The 22,167-nt window shown below is 45.2% G+C and overlaps 1 protein-coding gene across 2 annotated transcripts in view; it reads right to left on the bottom strand.

Annotated features, from left to right (window-relative positions):
* Positions 1–22,167, bottom strand: part of LOC139267485 (dynein axonemal heavy chain 8-like) — a 2,569,686-nt gene that overhangs the window by 978,977 nt on the left and 1,568,542 nt on the right. For both annotated transcript variants that reach the window (XM_070885867.1, XM_070885866.1), the window contains one exon: positions 6,030–6,193. In XM_070885867.1, the coding sequence (XP_070741968.1) occupies positions 6,030–6,193 (164 nt within the window). The remainder of the gene's footprint in view (positions 1–6,029; positions 6,194–22,167) is intronic.

Genomic DNA, 22,167 nt, shown 5'->3' on the forward strand with positions numbered 1-22,167 from the left:
CAAAAAACAAAAAGGTCCACATTACAGCAAAATTCTAAACGGGCAAAGGGTGTTAATAAGACAAGCCTGAAGGCTCTGTGCCTCAATGCGAGGAGTATTCGGAATAAGGTGGACGAATTAACTGCGCAGATAGCAGTTAACGGGTATGATGCAATTGGCATCACGGAGACACATCTCCAGGGTAACCAAGGTTGGGAACTCAACATCCAGGGGTATTCAACATTCAGGAAGGACAGACAGAAGAGAAAAGGAGTTGGGGTAGCGTTGCTGGTTAAAGAGGAAATGAACACAATAGTATGAAGGACATTAGCTTGGTTGATGTGGAATCGGTATGGGTGGAGCTACTGGATACCAAAGGGCAGAAAACGCTAGTTTGAGTTGTGTACAGACCACCAAACAGTAGAAGTGAGGTGGGGGACAGCATCAAACAAGAAATTAGGGATGTATGCAATAAAGGTACAGCAGTTATCATGGGTGACTTTAATCTACATATTGATTGGGTTAACCAAACTGGTAGCAATGCGGTGGAGGAGGATTTCCTGGAGTGTATTCGGGATGGCTTCCTAGACCAATATATCGAGGAACCAACTAGAGGGCTGGCCATCCTAGACTGGGTGATGTGTAATGAGAAAGGACTAATTAACAATCTTGTTGTGCTTGGCCCCTGAGGGAAGAGTGACCATAATATGGTAGAATTCTTTATTGAGGTGGAGAGTGACACAGTTTATTCAGAGGCTCGGGTCCTGAACTTAAGGAAAGGTAACTTCGAAGATATGCGACGTGAATTGGCGAGCATAGGCTGGTGAGTGATACTTAAAGAGTTGACGGTGGCTAGGCAATGGCAAACATTTAAAGATCACATGGATGAACTTCAACAATTGTACAGCCCTGTCTGGAGTAAAAATAAAACGGGGAAGGTGGCTCAACCGTAGCGAAGAAGGGAAATTAAGAATCGTGTTAAATCCAAGGAAGAGGATATGAATTGGCCAGAAAAAGCAGCAAACCTGAGGACTGGGAGAAGTTTGTGATACAGCAGAGGAGGACAAAGGGTTTAATTCGGAGGGGGAAAATAGAGTATGAGAGGAAGCTTGCTGGCAACATAACAACTGACTCCAAAAGATTCCATAGATGTGTGAAGAGAAAAAGATTAGTGAAAACAAACGTTGGTTCCTTGCAGTCAGATTCAGGTGAATTTATAATGGGGAACAAAAAAATGGTGGGCCAGTTCCACAAATACTTTGGTTTTGTCTTCACGAAGGAAGACACCAATAAACTTCCGGAAATACTAGGGGACCGAGGGTCTAGTGAGAAGGAGGAACTGAAGGAAATTCTTATTAGGCGGGGAATTGTGCTGGGGAAATTGATGGGATTGAAGGCCGATAAATCCCCGGGGCCATATAGTCTGCATCCCAGAGTACTTAAGGAAGTAGCCCGAGAAATAGTGGATCCATTGGTGATCATTTTCCAACAGTCTATCGACTCTGGATCGGTTCCTATGGACTGGAGGGTAGCTATAACACCACTTTTTAAGAAAGGAAGGAGAGAGAAAATGGGTAAATATAGACTGGTTAGCTTGACATCAGTCGTGGGTAAAATGTTGGAATCAATTATTAAAGATAAAATTGCAGCACATTTGGAAAGCAGTGAAGGGATCGGTCCATGTCAGCATGGATTTATGAAAGAGAAATCCTGCTTGACAAATCTTCTAGAATTTTTTGAGGATGTAACTGGTAGAGTTGTCAAGGGAGAACCAGTGGATGTGGTATATTTGGACTTTCAAAAGGCTTTTGACAAGGTCCCACACAAGAGATTGGTGTGCAAAATTAAAGCACATGGTATTGGGGACAATGTACTGACGTGGATAGAGAACTGTTTCACAGACAGGAAGCAGAGAGTCAGGATAAACGGGTCCTTTTCAGAATGGCTGGTAGTGACTAGGGTTCCGTGCTGGAACCCCAGCTATTTCCAATATACATTCATGATTTGGATGATGGAATTGAGTGTAATATCTCCAGGTTTGCAGATGACACTAAGTTGGGAGGCTGTGTGATTGTGAGGAGGAAGCTAAAAGGCTGCAGGGTGACTTGGACAGGTTAGGTGAGTGGGCAAACGCTTGGCAGTTGCAGTATAATATGGATAAATGTGAGGTTATCCACTTTGGGCGGCAAAAACTTGAAGGCAGAATATTATCTGAATGGCGGCACATTAGGAAAAGCGGAGGTGCAACAAGACCTGGGTGTCATGGTACATCAGTCATTGAAAGTTGGCATGCAGGTACAGCAGGCGGTGAAAAAGGCAAATGGTATGCTCGCCTTCATAGCTAGGGGATTTGAGTCTCGGGTAGGGAGGTCTTGCTGCAGTTGTACAGCGCCTTCGTGAGGCCTCCCTGGAATATTGTGTTCAGTTTTGGTCTCCTAATCTGAGGAATGACGTTCTTGCTATTGAGGGAGTGCAGCGAAGGTTCACCAGACTGATTCCCGGGATGCAGGACTGACATATGAGGAGAGACTGGATCGACTGGGCCTGTATTCACTGGAGTTTAGAAGGATGAGAGGGGATCTCATAGAAACATATAAAATTCTGACGGGACGGGACTAGTTAGATGCTGGAAGAATTTTCCTGATGTTGGGGAAGTCCAGAACCAGGGGACATAGTCTTAGGATACGGGGTAAGCCATTTAGGACTGAGATGAGGAGGAACTTCTTCACTCAGAGAGTTGTTAACCTGTGGAATTCCCTGCCGCAGAGAATTGTTGATGCCAGTTCATTGGATATATTCAAGAGGGAGTTAGATATGGCCCTTAGAAGATGAGACGGGCGATTTAATAATGGGAAATGTGGAAATGGCTGACACCTGAAACAATTATTTTGCTTCGGTCTTCACAGTGGAAGACACAGAAACCATGCCAGAAATTGCTGGTCACAGGAATGTGATGTGTGAAGGGAGGACCTGGAGACAATCACTATCACTAGGGGGGTAGTGCTGGACAGGCTAATGGGACTCAAGGTAGACAAGTCCCCTGATCCTGATGAAATGCATCCCAGGGGATTAAAAGAGATGGCGGAAGTTATAGCGGATGCATTCGTTGTAATCTACCAAAATTCTCTCGACTCTGGGGAGGTACCAGCGGATTGGAAAGCAGCTAATGTAACGCCTCTGTTTAAAAAAGGGGGCAGACAAAAGGCAGGTAACTATATGCCGGTTAGTTTAACATCTGGAGTGGGGAAAATACTTGAAACTATCATTAAGGAAGAAATAGCGGGACATCCAGATAGGAATAGTGCAATCAAGCAGACGCAGCATTCATGAAGGGGAAATCATGTTTAACTAATTTACTGGAATTCTTTGAGCATGGTGGATCGAGGTGTACCGATGGATGTGGTGTATTTAGATTTTCAAAAGGCATTCGATAAGGTGCCACACAAAAGGTTACTGCAGAAGATAAAGGTACGCGGGGTCAGTGGAAATGTATTTGCATGGATCGAGAATTGGCTGGCTAACAGAAAGCAGAGAGTCAGGATAAATGGGTCCTTTTCGGGTTGGAAATCGGTGGTTAGTGGTGTGCCACAGGGATCAGTGCTGGGACCACAACTGTTTACAATATACATAGATGACCTGGAAGAGGGGATAGAGTGTAGTGTAACAAAATTTGCAGATGACACAAAGATTAGTGGGAAAGTGGGTTGTGAAGAGGACACAGAGAGGCTGCAAAGAGATTTTGACAGGTTACGCGAATGGGCTAAGGTTTGGCAGATGGAATACAATGTCGGAAAGTGTGAGGTCATCCACCTTGGGAAAACATTTTTTAAAAGGGAATACTATTTGAATGGGGAGAAATTACAACATGCTGCGGTGCAGAGGGACCTGGGGGTCCTTGTGCATGAATCCCAAAAAGTTAGTTTGCAGGTGCAGCAGGTAATCAGGAAGGCGAATGGAATGTTGGCCTTCATTGCGAGAGGGATGGAGTACAAAAGCAGGGAGGTCCTTCTGCAACTGTATAGGGTATTGGTGAGGCCGCACCTGCAGTACTGCGTGCAGTTTTGGTCGCCTTACTTAAGGAAGGATATACTAGCTTTGGAGGGGGTACAGAGACAATTCACTCGGCTGATTCCAGAGATGAGTGGGTTACCTTATGATGATAGATTGAGTAGACTGGGTCTTTACTCGTTGGAGTTCAGAAGGATGAGGGGTGATCTTAGAGAAACATTTAAAATAATGAAAGGAATAGACAAGATAGAGGCAGAGAGGTTGTTTCCACTGGTCGGGGAGACTAGAACTAGGGGGCACAGCCTCAAAATATGGGGGAGCCAATTTAATACCGAGTTGCGAAGGAATTTCTTCTCCCAGAGGGTTGTGAATCTGTGGAATTCTCTGCCCAAGGAAGCAGTTGAGGCTAGCTCATTGAATGTATTCAAGTCACAGATAGATAGATTTTTAACCAATAAGGGAATTAAGGGTTATGGGGAGCGGGCGGGTAAGTGGAGCTGAGTCCACGGCCAGATCAGCCATGATTTTGTTGATTGGCGGAGCAGGCTCGAGGGGCTAGATGGCCGGCTCCTGTTCCTAATTCTTATGTTCTTATGTTCTTATGTTACAGCTAAAGGGATCAAGGGGTATGGAGAGAAAGCAGGAAAGGGGTACTGAGGTGGATGATCAGCCATGATCTTATTAAATGGTGGTGCAGGCTCGAAGGGCTGAGTGGCCTACTTCTGCACCTATTTTTTATGTTTCTTTGTGTACTTGAAGTGCCGTAACCTGCAAAGCTACAGACCAAGAGCTGGAAAATGGGATTAGGCTGGATAGCTCTTTGTCATTCAGCAGGGACATGATGAACCACCTCCATGCTGTAAATTTCTATGATTCTATGATTCTAAAGTACCACTTATTTGGTTATTAGCAAAATTGATGCCCATAGAATAAAATGGCTAGTAACAGCATAGACACATAATTGGCTAAGGCATATAAAACAGAGAGTTATGGTGAATGGCTGTTTTTCAGACTGGCGGGAGGTATACAGAAGTGTTGATCATGGTTCAGTGCAAGGACCACTGCTGTTTCTGATATTCATTCATGACTTGGACTTATGGGTACAGGGCATAATTTTGAAATTTGCAGATGACTTGGAAGTGTAGTAAACAGTGAGGTGGTTTAGCAACAGACTGTAAGAGGACATAGACAGGCTGGTGGAATGGGCATACACACGGCAGATGAAATTCAACGTTGAAAAGCGCGAGATTATATTTTTGATTGGAAGAATGAGGAGAGATAATACATGCTATATGGTACAATTTTAAAGGGCGTGCAAGAACAGAGTGATCTGGGTATGTTTGTGTACAAATCTTTGAAAGTGGCAGGACAGGTTAACAAAGCAGTTAATAAAGCATATAGGATTCTGGACTTTATAAATAGAGGCATAGAGTACAAAAGCCAGGAAGTTGTGCTTATCCTATACAAAATACTAGTTCGGCCCCTTCTCGACTATTTTGCCCATTTCTGAGCACCACACTTTAGGAAGGACGTGAAGGCTTTGGAGAGGGTACAGAAGAAATTTACGAGAATAGTTCCAGGGATAAATGGTTAGTTACATGGATCAGCTGAAGAATATGGGGATGTTCCCCTCAGATCAGAGAAGGCTAAGAGGAGATTTCATAGAGTTGTTTAAAATCATGAATGGTTTAGATTAAGTAAATAAAAATAAGCAGTTTCCAATGGCTGGAGTGTTAATAAAGAGAGGGGACAGATTTAAGAAGATTGGCAAAAGAACCAGAGGCGACAGAAGAAAAAAATTATTTATACAACAAGTGGTTAGGATTTGGAATGCACTGCATGATGGGGTGGTGGATATCGATTCAGTAGTAGCCTTCAAAAAGGAATTGGATGAATACTTTAAGGAGAAATAATTGAAGGGCTATGGGGAAAGAGCGTGACTAACTGGATTTCTCGTCAAAAGAGTTGGCACAGTCTTAATGGGCCAAATGGCCTCCTTCTGTGCTGTACTATTCTATGATTCTATGATTTGACTTTCTTACCCTGTTAGAGATTTCTGGCAGACCTCCAGTTGCTCCTGTAAGTGAGGCAGAAGCTGTCCCATAATGTCATCTCCCACACAGCACTGGACAACAGTTGGAATTTCATGAGCTCGCTGCATAATTTTTATCCATGATTTATCAACATTTTGAAAACGTTTTGCTTCCTAGAAAAAAAATGCTACCATGTCATCAATTACTAAGTTTTGCAAAATAAGAAATACGCTTGTATCAATATAAATTCCCTGGACAACTTAAGATAAATTCCATTTTTTAAACTCATTATTATGACAACACATTATCCCTCTTTTCCCTTCAGGAGTGTTCCAATAAATGGAAGGTGATGCTTGACCAACCTTTTGAATTTTTTGAAGAAGTAACAGAAAGGGTAGATAAGGAAAATGAAGTAGATGTAATATATTTGGATTTCCAAAAAGTATTTGATAAGGTATTGCATAGTAGACTTATGACTAGGATCAGAACATGTGGAGTCAGGGGACAAGTAGCAGAATGGATCGCAAGCTGGCTAAAAAACAGGGAACAGAGATTATTGGTTAAAAGTGGTTACTTGGATTGACAAATGGTGTGAAGTGGTGTTCCATAAGGATCAGTGCTGGGAGCACTGATGTTCATCATTTACATAAACAATTTGGACTTGAGAATCGGAAGTATAATTTCAAAATTTGCTGATGACACCAAATTAGGGGGTGTAGTTGATACAGAGGACTGCGACAAAATACAGGAAGACATTAATAAACTTGCAGAATGGGCATGTAATTGGCAAATGAACTTCAATATAAATAAGTGTGAGGTGGTATATTTTGACAGGAAGAATAAGGGGGCCACATATTCCCTGGCAAATATGCATCGAAATGGAGTGAAGGAACAGGAGGACCTGTGGGTACAGATACACAAATCATTAAAAGTAGCAACACAGGTTAAGAAGGCCATTAAAAAAGCAAACTAATTATTTGGGATCATTTCTAGCGTGATGAAATTGAAAAGCAGAGTGTGCTTAGTCCACACTTGGAGTACTGTGAACAGTTCTGGTCTCTATTATAAAAAGCATATATAGTAATTGGAGAAAGCGCAAAAAAGATTTACTAGAATGAGACCAGACTGAAGACTGAGAGACTATACCTATCAGGAAAGATTGAACAGGCTGGGGTGCTTTTCTCTAGAAAAGAGAAAACTGAGAGGTAACCTGATAGAGGTCTTTCAGATTATGGAAGGATTTGATAGGGTAGGCGTAACGAAGATGTTTCCACTTAGGGGCGAGACCAGCACTCGGGGCCAGAAATATAAGATAGTCATTAATCCATCCAAAAGGGAATTCAGGACAATGGCCTTTACCCAGAGAGTAGTTAGAATGTGGAACTCACTACCTACCGCAATGAGTAGTTGAGGTGAATAGCATAGATGCATTTAAGTGGAAGCTAGATTAGCACATGAGGATGAAAGGAATAGAAGGACATGTTGATGGGGTGAGATGAAGGAGGGTGGGAGGAGGCTTGTGTGGAGCATAAACACCAGCATGGACCAGTTGGCCTATTTCTGTGCTGTAAATACTATGTAATGTAATATTGGAGCAGCACCCTCCCATTCCAAAGCGTTTCTTTGGTGCTCCTCTTCTGCTTGTATGCTAGCAGCTGTGAATCAGATGATAAACAATCCCTCCAGGAGACTACTCTGGCCTTGATTAATGTGATACAGTATCTACATCATGTATGCTCCAACCAGAAACAGGGCCGGATCTCACTTGAAAGAATTCAGTGAATCAGCGTTCGGTACATGAGCCAATCACCTTAAATCTGTGTGCTCTAGTTACCAACTCTTCTGTCACTGAAAACAGTTTCTCTTTATTTACACTATTAAAACCCATCATGATTTTGAGCACCTCTATCAAAGTTCCTTTTAACCATCCCTACTCTAAGGGGAGCAACCTCAGCTTTTCCAGTCTCTCCATATAACTGAAGTCCCTCAATCCTAGTTTCATTCTAATAAATGTTTTCTGTTTGCTGTCCAAGGCCTTGACATCCTTCCTAAAGTATCATGCCCAGAACTGAACATAATACTCCTTCTGAGCCATAAGCAATGTTTTATAAAGGTTTAAAAGAGATGTGGTCAAGGATTCGCACCAAGAGTACTTCTCCGCCATGTTTTAGTACTTTGGCGGGGATTCCATCTGCTCCTGAGGCCTTGTAGTTTTTCAGTTGTCAGATGACCTTTTCAACCTCATGCCGGGCTGGGATTGTGTTGAGATGGTGGCGGGTAATCATGCTGTGGGATAGAGTCAAGGACACTCACGCCAAAGACAGAGCCTTGGTTAAGGAGATCTTCGAAGTGCTCCTTCCAGCAGACACTGACTGCTCTCTGTCCTTGATGAGCAACTCTCCGTTCTTGGCTCTCAATGGAATAGGACATAGAAACATAGAAAATAGATGCAGGAGAAGGCCATTTGGCCCTTCGAGCCTGCACCACCATTCAATAAGATCATGGCTGATCATTCCATCAATACCCCTTTCCTGCTTTCTCGCCTTGATCCCCTTAGCCATAAGGGCCATATCTAACTCCCTCTTGAATATATCCAATGAACTAGCATCAACAACTCTCTGCTGCAGGGAATTCCACAGGTTAACAACTCTCTGAGTGGAGGTTTCTCCTCATCTCAGTCCTAAAATGGCCTACCCCTTATCCTTAGACTATGTTCCCTGGTTCTGGACTTCCCCAACATCGGGAACATTCTACCCGCATCTAACCTGTCCCGTTCCGTCAGAATCTTATATGTTTCTATGATATCCACTTTCATTCTTCTGAACTTCAATGTATAAAGGACCAGTTGATCCAGTCTCTCCTCATATGTCAGTTCGGCCATCCCGGGAATCAGTCTGCTGAACCTTCGCTGCACTCCCTCAATAGCAAGAACGTCCTTCCTCAGATTAGGAGACCAAAACTAAATACAATATTCCAAGTGAGGCCTCACCAAGGCCCTGTACAAATGAAATAAGAGCTCCCTGCTCCTATACTCAAATCCCCTAGCTATGAAGGCCATTTGCTTTCTTCACCGCATGCTGTACCTATATGCCAACTTTCAATGACTGATGAACCATGACACCCAGGTCTCGTTGCACCTCCCTTTTCCTATTCTGCCGCCATTCAGATAATATTCTGTCTTCGTGTTTTTGCCCCCAAAGTGGACAACCTCACATTTATCCACTTTATACTGCATCTGCCATGCATTTGCCCACTCACCTAACCTGTCCAAGTCACCCTGCAGCCTCTTAGCATCCCCCTCACAGCTCACACCGCCACCCAGTTTAGTGTCATCTGCAAATTTGGAGATAGTACATTCAATTCCTTCATCTAAATCATTGATATATATTGTAAAGAGCTGGGGTCACAGCACTGAGCCCTGGGACACCCCACTAGTCATTGCCTGCCATTCCGAAAAGGACCCATTTATCCCGACTCTCTGCTTCCTGTCTTTCAATCAGTTCTCCATCCACGTCAGTATATTACCCCCACCAATCACTTGTGTGGGACCTTGTCAAAAGCCTTTTGAAAGTCCAAATGCACCACATCCACTGGTTCTCCCTTGTCCACTCTACTCATTATATCCTCAAAAAATTCCAGAAGATTTGTCAATCATGATTTCCCTTTCATAAATCCATGCTGACATGGACCGATCCTGTCACTGCTTTCCAAATGCGCTGCTATTTCATCCTTAATAATTGATTCCAACATTTTCCCCACTACTGATGTCAGGCTTGGGTGCTTAGACCGTAGGTGGTGTTGACTGCGCTAAAAGAAATCCATGCACATCGTGATTGTCGGCTAATTGCTGGATCTTCGATGCTTTTTCTACCCACCATCTGTTGTTTAGGTCATGAGTTTTTTGTTGGACCTTTGTCTTCAGTTATCTGTAGATCTGCTTTCTTGCATCTTTCTTCTCTGGAAGGAGGAAAGCATGCCAGGCGATCTCAGAGATGCAGTAATCGTGTCCATCTTCAAGAAAGGTGACAAGTCCAACTGCGGTAATTACAGAAGAGTTTCCCTGCTGTCTGCCACAGGGAAAATTATCACAAGAATCTGTTATATATGTAAACTTGTATTTACTCTGTACAGCCACTGGAGTCCCAAAAGATCCCATAATCCCATGGAAGCACAGGTATTTAAGGAGGCCTCACAGGTTGGAGAGGCACTCTGGAGACCTGCAATAAAAGTCGAAGGTCACACTTTACTTTGAGCTCACAGAGTTCAGTCTGACTCTTTCTCCATACACAACAACTGGCGACGAGATACAGATAGCGAACCCAAAGATGCAGAGAACAGTGGGCATCCTGGAAAAATTCTTGGAGGGAGATGATTGGGAAACTTTTGTGGAGCGACGCGACCAATACTTCGTGGCCAACGAGCTAGATGGGGAAGAGAACGCTGCCAAATGAAGGGCGATCCTCCTCACTGTCTGCACCAAAGTATGGCCTCATGAAGAATCTGCTCACTCCAGTGAAACCTACGGAGAAATCGTACGCCGATTTGTGCACACTGGTCCGAGAGCATTTGAACCCGAAGGAAAGCGCTATGATGGCGAGGTACCGGTTCTACACCGACAAAAGGTCTGAAGGCCAGGAAGTGCCGACTAATGTCGCCGAGCTAAGACGCCTTGCAGGACATTGCAAATTTGAAGGACATTTGGAGCACATGCTCAGAGACTTTTTCGTACTTGGCATTGGCCACGAAACCAAACTTTGCAAACTTTTGACTGTAGAGACCCCAACCTTGTGTCAGGCCATAGCGATAGCCCAGGCGTTCATTGCCACCAGTGACAATACGAAGCAAATCTCTCAGCACACAAGTACTGTGAACAAAGTGACATTGTTTTTGAATCGTAACGTACAGGGCAGGTCACACATACCTGCAGCTGCACGTCCGCAGATGTCTCAGAGTCCATCATCAAGGGTGATGAATGCAAGGCCATTAACACCTTGTTCACAATGCGGGGGTAATCATCGTTTCCATTCATGTCGATTCAAAGGGTATGTTTGCAAGGGCTGTGGAACAATGGGATACGTCCAACGAGAGTGCAGGTGAGCTGCAAATCCAGGTTGCAGAGGAGGACAGGTCTACGGAGGATGACAATGAACCAGAGCCTGAGACCGAGGAGGCAGAGATACATGGAGTGCACAGATTCACCATGAATTGTCCCCCGATAATGCTGAATGTTGAACTAAATGGACTCCCGGTGGAAGATACGCTGGAACTGGGACGACGTCCGAGCGCTATCATCCGCTGACGACACTTCGTGTGCCCAGGTCTTAAACAAATTTCCTTCACTGTTCGAACCAGGCATCGGGAAATTCTAAGGAGCAAAAGTAAAGATCCACCTAATTCCGGGGGTGCGACCCATCCATCACAAAGCGAGAGCAGTACCGTACATGATGAGAGAAAGGGTAGAGATCGAGCTAGACTGGCTGCAAAGAGAGGACATCATTTCCCCGATCGAGTTCAACGAGTGGGCCAGTCCTATCGTCCCAGTCCTGAAGGGAGACGGAACCATCAGGATCTGTGGCGATTACAAAGTAACTATCAATCGGTTCTCCCTGCAGGACTAATACCCACTACCAAAGGCCGACGACCACTTTGCAACGCTGGTGGGAGGAAAGACGTTCACGAAGCTGGATCTGACTTCAACCTACATGACGCAGGAACTGGAGGAATCATCGAAGACCCTGACCTGCATCAACATGCACAAAGGTCTTTTTGTTGATAACAGATGCCTGTTTGGAATCCGATCAGCGGTGGTGATATTCCAGAGGAACATGGAAAGCTTACTGAAGTCAGTCCCGCACACCGTGGTCTTCCAGGACAACATCTTGGTCATAGTTCGGAACACAGTCGAGCATCTGCAGAACCTGGAGGAGGTTCTTAGTCGACTCAACCGCGTGGGGCTCAGGTTAAACCTCTGGAAGTGCATTTTCCTGGCGCCTGAAGTGGAGATCTTGGGAAGGAGGATTGTGGCGGATGGCATCAGGCCCACCAATGTGAAGACGGAGGCAATCGAGAATGCACTGAGGCCACAGAACGTGACGGAGCTGCGGTCATTTCTGGGACTCCTGAACTACTTTGGTAAAATCTTACTGGGTCTCAGCACACTGTTAGAACCACTGTCAGAAATTGACCATAAACCACTTATAATCCCTGTTCTCCGAGATTAAAGGGATAAATACCAATCTCTGGACAACATCCAGAGATGGGCGTTCACGTTGTCCGCATACAACTACGCCATCCGCCACAGGCCAGGCACAGAAAACTGCGCGGATGCTCTCAGTCGGCTGCCATTGCCCACCATGGGGGTGGAAATGGCTCAGCCCGCAGATCTAGCCATGGTTATGGAAGCATTTGAGAGTGAGCAATCACCCATTACTGCCCGGCAGATCAAAACCTGGACAAGCCAGGACCCCTTATTATCTCAGGAGCTGGTCCAGTGTCCCAGTGGAAATGCAGGAAGAGATAAAGCCGTTCCAGTGGCGCAAAGATGAAATGTCTATACAAGCAGACTGCCTTCTGTTGTGCAATTGAGTAGTGGTCCCCAAGAAGGGCAGAGACACCTTCATCAATGACCTACACAGTACCCACCCAGGCATCGTAATGATGAAAGCGATAGCCAGATCCCACGTGTGGTGGCCCACGTATCGATGCGGACTTAAGAGTCCTGCGTTCACAAATGTAATACATGCTCGCAGTTAAGCAATGTACCCAGGGAGGTCCCGCTAAGTTTATGGTTTTGGCCCTCCAAACTGTTGTTGAGGGTACACGTCGACTATGCAGGTCCGTTCTTGGGTAAAATGTTCCTTGTGGTTGTAGACGCGTACTCCAAGTGGATTGAATGTGAGATAATGTCGGCTAGCACGTCCACTACCATTACTGAAAGCCTGCTGGCCATGTTTGCCACTCACGGCCTACCCGACGTCCTGGTGAACGACAATGGGCCATGTTTTACCAGTGCTGAGTTCAAAGAATTCATGACCCGTAACGGGATCAAACGTGTCACATCTGCCCCGTTTATACCAGCGTCCAATGGTCAGGCAGAGAGAGCAGTGCAAACCATCAAGCAAGGCTTGAAGAGGGTAACTGAAGGCTCACTGCAGACTTGCCTATCCCGAGTCCTGCTTAGCTACCGCACAAGACCCCACTCACTCACTGGGATCCCACCTGCTGAACTGCTCATGAAAAGAGACTTAAGACAAGGCTCTCGTTAGTTCACCCTGATCTACATGAACAGGTAGAGAGCAGGCGGTTTCAACAAAGTGCATACCATGATAGCGCAAATGTGTCAGGCGAGATTGAAATCAATGATCCTGTATTTGTATTGAATTATGGACAAGGTCCCAAGTGGCTTCCAGGTACTGTCATGGCCAAAGACGGGAGCAGGGTGTTTCGGGTCAAACTTTCACTGGAAATACTTGGACCAAATCAAACTCAGATTCACGGACTATCCTGTGCAACCCACCTTGGACCCTACCTTTTTTGATACCCCACATACACACCAGTGGCAACCGGCACCACGGTTGACCACGAAGCAGAACCCATCATCCACAGCAGCACTGCAGGGCCCAACACACCAGGCAGCCCAGCAAGGCCAGTTGCACAGTAGCTCAGCGAGGGTCCAACAAATGATTCAACAATACCAGCTTTCACACCGAGACGATCAACCAGGGCAAGAAAGGCCCCAGATCGACTCACATTGTAAATAGTTACACTTTGGTGGGGGGAGTGTTGTTATATATGTAAACTTGTATTTGCTCTGTACAGCCACCAGAGGGCTCATCCCCTGGAGTCCCAAGGGATCCCATAATCCCTTGGGAGCACTGGTATTTAAGGAGGTCTCACAGGTTGGAGAGGCGCTCTGGAGATCTGCAATAAAAGACTAAGGTCACACTTTACTTTGAGCTCACAGTGTTCAGTCTGACTCTTTCTCAATACATAACAGAATCCTCCTCAATCATCTCCTCCAAATGGCTGAAGAGCTCCTCCCAGATTCGCAATGCGGATTCCGCCACTAAGGGGCACAATGGACATGAACTTCACCGCATGACAAATCCTAGAAAAATGTAGGGAGCAGCATCAACCTCTGTACATAGCCTTCTTCGACCTCACAAAGGCCTTCGACTCTGTCAAGCATGAGGGATTCTGGAGTCCCTCAGCTGTCGTCAAAAATTGTCACCATCCTCTGCCTGCTTCACGATGACATGCAAGCTGTGAACTTTACAAACAGATCCAGCACAGACCCAATACAAGTGTATACTGGGGTCAAGCAAGGCTGTGTCATCGCACCAATGCTCTTCTCAATTTTGCTTGCTGCAGTGCTTCATCTCACCTTTAACAAGCTCCCCACTGGAGTGGAGCTAATCTACAGGACAAACGTGAAATTGTTCAACCTCCGTCACCTCCAATCCAGATCCAAGATTGTTCCAACTGCTGTCACTCAATTACAGTATACAGATGATGCTTGCATTTGTGCACACTCGGAGTCCGAACTCCAAACCATCATTGACAACTTCATCGAAGTGTACCAGAGTCTAGGCCTTACATTAAACATCTGTAAGACAAAGGATCTGTACCAATCTGCCCCCGCCACCCAGCATTTACCCCCGATTATCAGGATCCATGACGAGACCTTGGAGAATGTCGGCCACTTTCCATACCTTGGGAGCCTAATGTCAGCAAGGACAGATATCGATGATGAATGCAATAAAGGTGCAGCAGTTATAATGGGTGACTTTAATATGCACATAGATTGGGCTAGCCAAACTGGAAACAATACGGTGGAGGAGGATTTCCTGGAGTGCATAAGGGATGGTTTTCTAGACCAATATGTCGAGGAACCAACTAGGGGGGAGGCCATCTTAGACTGGGTGTTGTGTAATGAGAGAGGATTAATTAGCAATCTCGTTGTGCGAGGCCCCTTGGGAAAGAGTGACCATAATATGGTGGAATTCTGCATTAAGATGGAGAATGAAACAGTTAATTCAGAGACCATGGTCCAGAACTTAAAGAAGGGTAACTTTGAAGGTATGAGCCATGAATTGGCTAGGATAGATTGGCGAATGATACTTAAGGGGTTGACTGTGGATGGGCAATGGCAGACATTTAGAGACCGCATGGATGAATTACAACAATTGTACATCCCTGTCTGGCGTAAAAATAAAAAAGGGAAGGTGGATCAACCGTGGCTATCTAGGGAAATCAGGGATAGTAATAAAGCCAAGGAAGTGGCATAAAAATTGACCAGAAATAGCAGCGAACCTGGGGACTGGGAGAAATTTAGAACTCAGCAGAGGAGGACAAAGGGTTTGATTAGGGCAGGGAAAATGGAGTACGAGAAGAAGCTTGCAGGGAACATTAAGGCGGATTGCAAAAGTTTCTATAGGTATGTAAAGAGAAAAAGGTTAGTAAAGACAAACGTAGGTCCCCTGCAGTCAGAATCAGGGGAAGTCATAACGGGGAACAAAGAAATGGCAGACCAATTGAACAAGTACTTTGGTTCAGTATTCACTAAGGAGGACACAAACAACCTTCCGGATATAAAAGGTGTCAGAGGGTCAAGTAAGGAGGAGGAACTGAGGGAAATCTTTATTAGTCGGGTAATTGTGTTGGGGAAATTGATGGGATTGAAGGCCGATAAATCCCCAGGGCCTGATGGACTGCATCCCAGAGTACTTAAGGAGGTGGCCTTGGAAATAGCGGATGCATTGACAGTCATTTTCCAACATTCCATTGACTCTGGATCAGTTCCTATCGAGTGGAGGGTAGCCAATGTAACCCCACTTTTTAAAAAAGGAGGGAGAGAGAAAGCAGGTAATTACAGACCGGTCAGCCTGACCTCAGTAGTGGGTAAAATGATGGAATAAATTATTAAGGATGTCATAGCAGCGCATTTGGAAAATGGTGACATGATAGGTCCAAGTCAGCATGGGAATTCATGCTTGACAAATCTTCTGGAATTTTTTGAGGATGTTTCCAGTAAAGTGGACAAAGGAGAACCAGTTGATGTGGTATATTTGGACTTTCAGAAGGCTTTCGACAAGGTCACACACAAGAGATTAATGTGCAAAGTTAAAGCACATGGGATTGGGGGTAGTGTGCTGACGTGGATTGAGAACTGGTTGTCAGACAGGAAGCAAAGAGTAGGAGTAAATGGGTACTTTTCAGAATGGCAGGCAGTGACTAGTGGGGTACCGCAAGGTTCTGTGCTGGGGTCCCAGCTGTTTACATTGTACATTAATGATTTAGACGAGGGGATTAAATGTAGTATCTCCAAATTTGCGGATGACACTAAGTTGGGTGGCAGTGTGAGCTACGAGGAGGATGCAATGAGGCTGCAGAGTGACTTGGATAGGTTAGGTGAGTGGGCAAATGCATGGCAGATGAAGTATAATGTGGATAAATGTGAGGTTATCCAGTTTGGTGGTAAAAACAGAGAGACAGACTATTATCTGAATGGTGACAGATTAGGAAAAGGGAAGGTGCAATGAGACCTGGGTGTCATGGTACATCAGTCATTGAAGGTTGGCATGCAAGTACAGCAGGCGGTTAAGAAAGCAAATGGCATGTTGGCCTTCATAGCGAGGGGATTTGAGTGCAGGGGCAGGGAGGTGTTGCTACAGTTGTACAAGGCCTTGGTGAGGCCACACCTGGAGTATTGTGTACAGTTTTGGTCTCCTAACTTGAGGAAGGACATTCTTGCTATTGAGGGAGTGCAGCGAAGATTCACCAGACTGATTCCCGGGATGGTGAGACTGACCTATCAAGAAAGACTGGATCAACTGGGCTTGTATTCACTGGAGTTCAGAAGTGTGAGAGTGGACCTCATAGAAACGTTTAAAATTCTGACGGGTTTGGACAGGTTGGATGCAGGAAGAATGTTCCCAATGTTGTGGAGGTCCAGAACCAGGGGTCACAGTCTAAGGATAAGGGGTAAGCCATTTAGGACCAAGATGAGGAGAGACTTCTTCACCCAGGGAGTGGTGAACCTGTGGAATTCTCTACCACAGAAAGTAGTTGAGGCCAATTCACTAAATATATTCAAAAGGGAGTTAGAAGAAGTCCTTACTACTCGGGGGATCAAGGGGTATGGCGAGAAAGCGGGAAGCGGGTACTGAAGTTTCATGTTCAGCCATGAACTAATTGAATGGCGGTGCAGGCTAGAAGGGCTGAATGGCCTGCCCCTGCACCTATTTTCTATGTTTCTATGTTTCTATGAAGTCCAACACCGCTATCAGTGTATCAGTGCAGCCTTCGGTCGCTTGAGGAACAAACCCGGCACCAAGCTCATGGTCGACAGAGAAGCAGTGATACCTGCCCTTTTATATGCTTCATAGAAATGGACTATGTACATTAGGCACCTCAAAGCAGTGGAGAAGTACCACCAACACAGCCTCCGCAAAATCCTGCAAATTCATTGGCAGGATTGGCTCACCAATGTCAATGTTCTCTCTCAGAGCAACATCTCCAGCAGAGAAACATTCACCATGCTCGATCAGCTCCAACGGATGGGCCACATTGTCCTCATGCCTGATACGAGACTTCTGAAACAAGCGCTCTACTCCGAGCTCCGTCATGGCAAGTGAGTTCCAGGAGGGCAGAGAAAACATAGACACATAGAAAATAGGTGCATGATAGGCCATTCGGCCCTTCGAGCCTGCACCGCCATTCGATAAGATCATGGCTGATCATTCCCTCAGAACCCCTTTCCTGCTTTCTCTCCATACCCCTTGATGCCTTTCGCCATAAGTGCCATATCTAACTCCCTCTTGAATATATCCAATGAACTTGCATCAACAACTCTCTGCGGTCGGGAATTCCACAGGTTAACAACTGTCTGAGTGAAGAAGTTTCTCCTCATCTCAGTCCTAAATGACCTACCCCTTATCCTCAGACTATGTCCCCTGGTTCTGGACTTCCCCAACATCGGGAACATTCTTCCTGCATCAAACCTGTCCAGCCCCTTCAGAATCTTATATGTTTCTATGAGATCCCCTCTCATCCTTCTAAACTCCAGTGAATAAAGGCCCAGTTGGTCCAGTCGCTCTTCATAAGACAGTCCAGCCATCCCTGGAATCAGTCTGGTGAACCTTCGCTGCACTCCCTCAATAGCAAGAATGTCCTTCCTCAGAGTAGGAGACCAAAACTGAACACAATATTCCAGGTGAGGCCTCACTAAGGCCCTGTACAACTGCAGTAAGACCTCCTTGCTCCTATACTCAAATCCCCTAGCTATGAAGGCCAATATGCCATTTGCCTTCTTCACCACCTGCTGTACCTGTATGCCCACTTTCAGTGACTGATGAACCATGACACCCAGGTTGCGTTGGACCTCCCCTTTTCCTAATCTGCCGCCATTTAGATAATATTCTGCCTTCATGTTTTTGCCCCCAAGATGGCTAACCTCACATTTATCCACATTATACTGCATCTGCCATGCATTTGCCCACTCATCTAACCTGTCGAAGTCACCATGCAGCCTCTCAGCGTCCTCCTCACAGCTCACACCGCCACCCAGTTTAGTGTCATCCACAAACTTGGAGATATTACACGCAATTCCTCCATCGAAGTCGTTAATGTATATTGTAAAGAGCTGGGGTCCCAGCACTGAGCCCTGTGGCACTCCACTCGTCACTGCCTGCCATTCTGAAAAGGACCCGTTTATCCCGACTCTCTGCTTCTTGTCTGCCAAACAGTTCTCTATCCACGTCAGTACATTACCCCCAATACCATGAGCTTTGATTTTGTACACCACTCTCTTGTGCAGGACCTTGTCAAAAGCCTTTTGAAAGTCCAAATACACCACATCCACTGGTTCTCCCTTGTCCACTCCGCTAGTTACATCCTCAAAAAATTCCAGAAGATTTGTCAAGCATGATTTCCCTTTCATAAATCCATGCTGACTTGGTCTGATCCTGTCACTGCTTTCCAAATGCGCTGCTATTTCAACCTTAATGATTGATTCCAACATTTTCCCCACGACTGATGTCAGGCTTCAAGGACACTCTGCAAGGACACCCTCAATGTCTCTTTGAAAAAATTTTAACATCCCCACCAACTACTTACAATATACATCAATGATTTAGATGAAGAAATTGAGTGTAATATCTCCAAGTTTGCAGATGCCACTCAGCTGGGTGGTAGTGTGAGTTGTGAGGAGGATGCTAAGGGGCTGCAGGGTGACTTGGACAGGTTAGGTGAGTGGGCAAATGCATGTATAATGTGGATAAATGTGAGGTTATCCACTTTGGTGGCAAAAACAGGAAGGCAGAATATTATCTGAATGGTGACAGATAAGGAAAAATGGAGGTGCAACGAGACTTGGGTGTCATGGTTCATCAGTCATTGAAGGTTGGCATGCAGGTACAGCAGGTGGTGAAGAAGGCAAATGGCATGTTGTCCTTCATAGCGAGAGGATTTTGAGTATTGGAGCAGGGAGGTCTTAATGCAGTACCGCAGAGGGCTCATCTGGAATATTGTGTTCAGTTTTGGTCTCCTAATCTGAGGAAGGACGTTCTTGCTATAGAGGGAGTGCAGCGAAGGTTCACCAGACTGATTCCAGGGATGGCAGGACTGACATATGAGGAGAGATTGGATCAACTGGGTCTGTATTCACTGGAGTTTAGAAGAATGAGAGGGGATCTCATAGAAACATATAAAATTCTGATGGGATCGGACAGGTTAGAGGCAGGAAGAATGTTCCCAATGTTGGGGAAGTCCAGAACCAGGGGTCACAGTCGAAGGATACGGGGTAAGCCATTTAGGACCGAGCTGAGGAGAAACTTCTTCACTCAGAGAGTTGTTAACCTGTGGAATTCTCGACCACAGAACGTTGTTGAGGCCAGTTCATTAGATATTCAAGAGGGAGTTAGATATGGCCCTTACGGCTAAAGGGATCAAGGGGTATGGAGAGAAAGCAGGAAAGGGGTACTGAGGTGAATGATCAGCCATGATCTTATTGAATGGTGGTGCAGGCTCGAAGGGCAGAATGCACCTATTTTCTATGTTTCTGTGTTTCCTTGGAATCCCTGGCCCAGGACCGCTTAAAGTGGAGGAGAAGCATCTGAGAAGGCGCCAGTCTCTTCAAGTCTGTTCGTTGGGAGCACGCGGAAGCCAGGTACAGACAGTGGAAGGAACGTACGATAAACCAAGCACCACACCCACCAATTAATTCAACCAATGTCTGCTCCACCTGTGACAGAGACTGTAGGTCCCACATTAGTCTCATCAATCACCTTAGAACTCATAATAGTGTGGAAGCAAATCATCCTCCACTCCGGGAGACTGTCGAAGAAAGAGATAAACATTTAGCATAACTTCCTTACCTTTGTACTCTATTCCTCTGTTACTTGGAAGTGCTGAAGTGCACTTGCAAAGAGCCGGCACGGGCTCAACGGGCTGAATAGCCTCCTTCTGCACTGTAACCATTCTATGATTCTTTAAAGCCAAGGATCCCATCTGCTTGAACAGCCTTCTGAACTTGTCCTGCTGCCTTAAAAAATTGTGTACTTCTACTCTCTGCTCTCTGTTCCTTAGTGAATTTTGCATTCACACTGCTACTGTCCCACGGAGTTTAATTTTGGTCACAAGTCTATTATGTGGTACTTTATCAAATGTCTTTTGAAAGACCATATTACCCTCATCAACCCTCTCCTTTACTTCATCAAAGAACTCAATCAAGTTACTTAAACATGATTTTCCTTTAAAAACTCTGTGCTGACTTTTATTTATCAATCCATACTTTTCCAAGTACCAGTTAATTTTGTCATGAAAAAGTTTCCCCAGCACCGACTTTAGCTGACTGGCCTGTAACTGCTGGGTTTATCCATCTCCATTTTTTTGAACAGGTGTGTAACATTTTCAATCCTCCAGCCCTCTGGCACTGACCCCATATCTCAAGAGTATTGGAAGATTGTGGCCAGAGCCTCAGTAATATCCACCCTTACTTCCCCCAGGAAACTAAGATGCATCCCAGCTTTTACTACTTTGAGTATCACCAATTTTTTAAGTATTTCCTCTTTATCTTTTTTTATCGTATCCAATATCACCACGACCTCCTCCTTTACTGCTACATTGGCAGCATCCTATTCTATAATGAAGACCAATGCAAAGCATTAATTTACTACTTCAGCCATATCCGCTGCTTCCATAAGAATATCTCCTTTTTTGCCTTTAATTGGCCTAACCCTTCCTTTGACTACCCTGTTACTATTTATATGTTTATAAAAGACTTATGGGTTTAAGAACATAAGAACATAAGAAATAGGAATAGGAGTAGGCCATACTGCCCCTCGAGCCTGCTCCGCCATTCAATAAGATCATGGCTGATCTGATTATGGACTCAGCTCCACTTCCCCGCACGCTCCCCATAACCCCTTATCGTTTAAGAAACTGTCTATTTCTGTCTTAAATGTATTCAATGTCCCAGCTTCCACAGCTCTCTGAGGCAGCAAATTCCACAGATTTACAACCCTCAGAGAATAAATTTCTCCTCATCTCTGTTTTAAATGGGCGGCCCCTTATTCTAAGATCATGTCCTCTAGTTCTAGTCTCCACCATCAGTGGAAACATCCTCTCTGCATCCACCTTGTCAAGCCCCCTCATAATCTTATACGTTTCGAGAAGATCACCTCTCATTCTTCTGAATTCCAATGAGTAGAGGCCCAACCTACTCAATCTTTCCTCATAAGTCAAACCCCTCATCCCTGGAATCAACCTAGTGACCTTCTCTGAACTGCCTCCAAAGCAAATATATCCTTTCGTAAATATTGAAACCAAAACTACATGCAATATTCCAGGTGTGGCTTCACCAATACCTTGTACAGCTGCAGCAAGACTTCCCTGCTTTTATACTCCATCCCCTTCAGGGCATTCTGGAGGGGGAGGGTGAACAGCCAGATGAGGTCCTACAAGCTGAATTCAGGGAGCAAGGAGTTAAATTAAAAAGTAGGACCTCAAAGGATTGCTACCAGTGCCACGTGCTAGTCAGAGTCAATGCTTGAAACTATCATTAAGGAAGAAATAGCGGGACATCTAGATAGGAATAGTGCAATCAAGCAGATGCAGCATGGATTCATGAAGGGGAAATCATGTTTAA

Source organism: Pristiophorus japonicus, chromosome 7, assembly GCF_044704955.1.
Source record: "Pristiophorus japonicus isolate sPriJap1 chromosome 7, sPriJap1.hap1, whole genome shotgun sequence".
In the NCBI taxonomy this organism is placed as follows: domain Eukaryota; kingdom Metazoa; phylum Chordata; class Chondrichthyes; family Pristiophoridae; genus Pristiophorus; species Pristiophorus japonicus.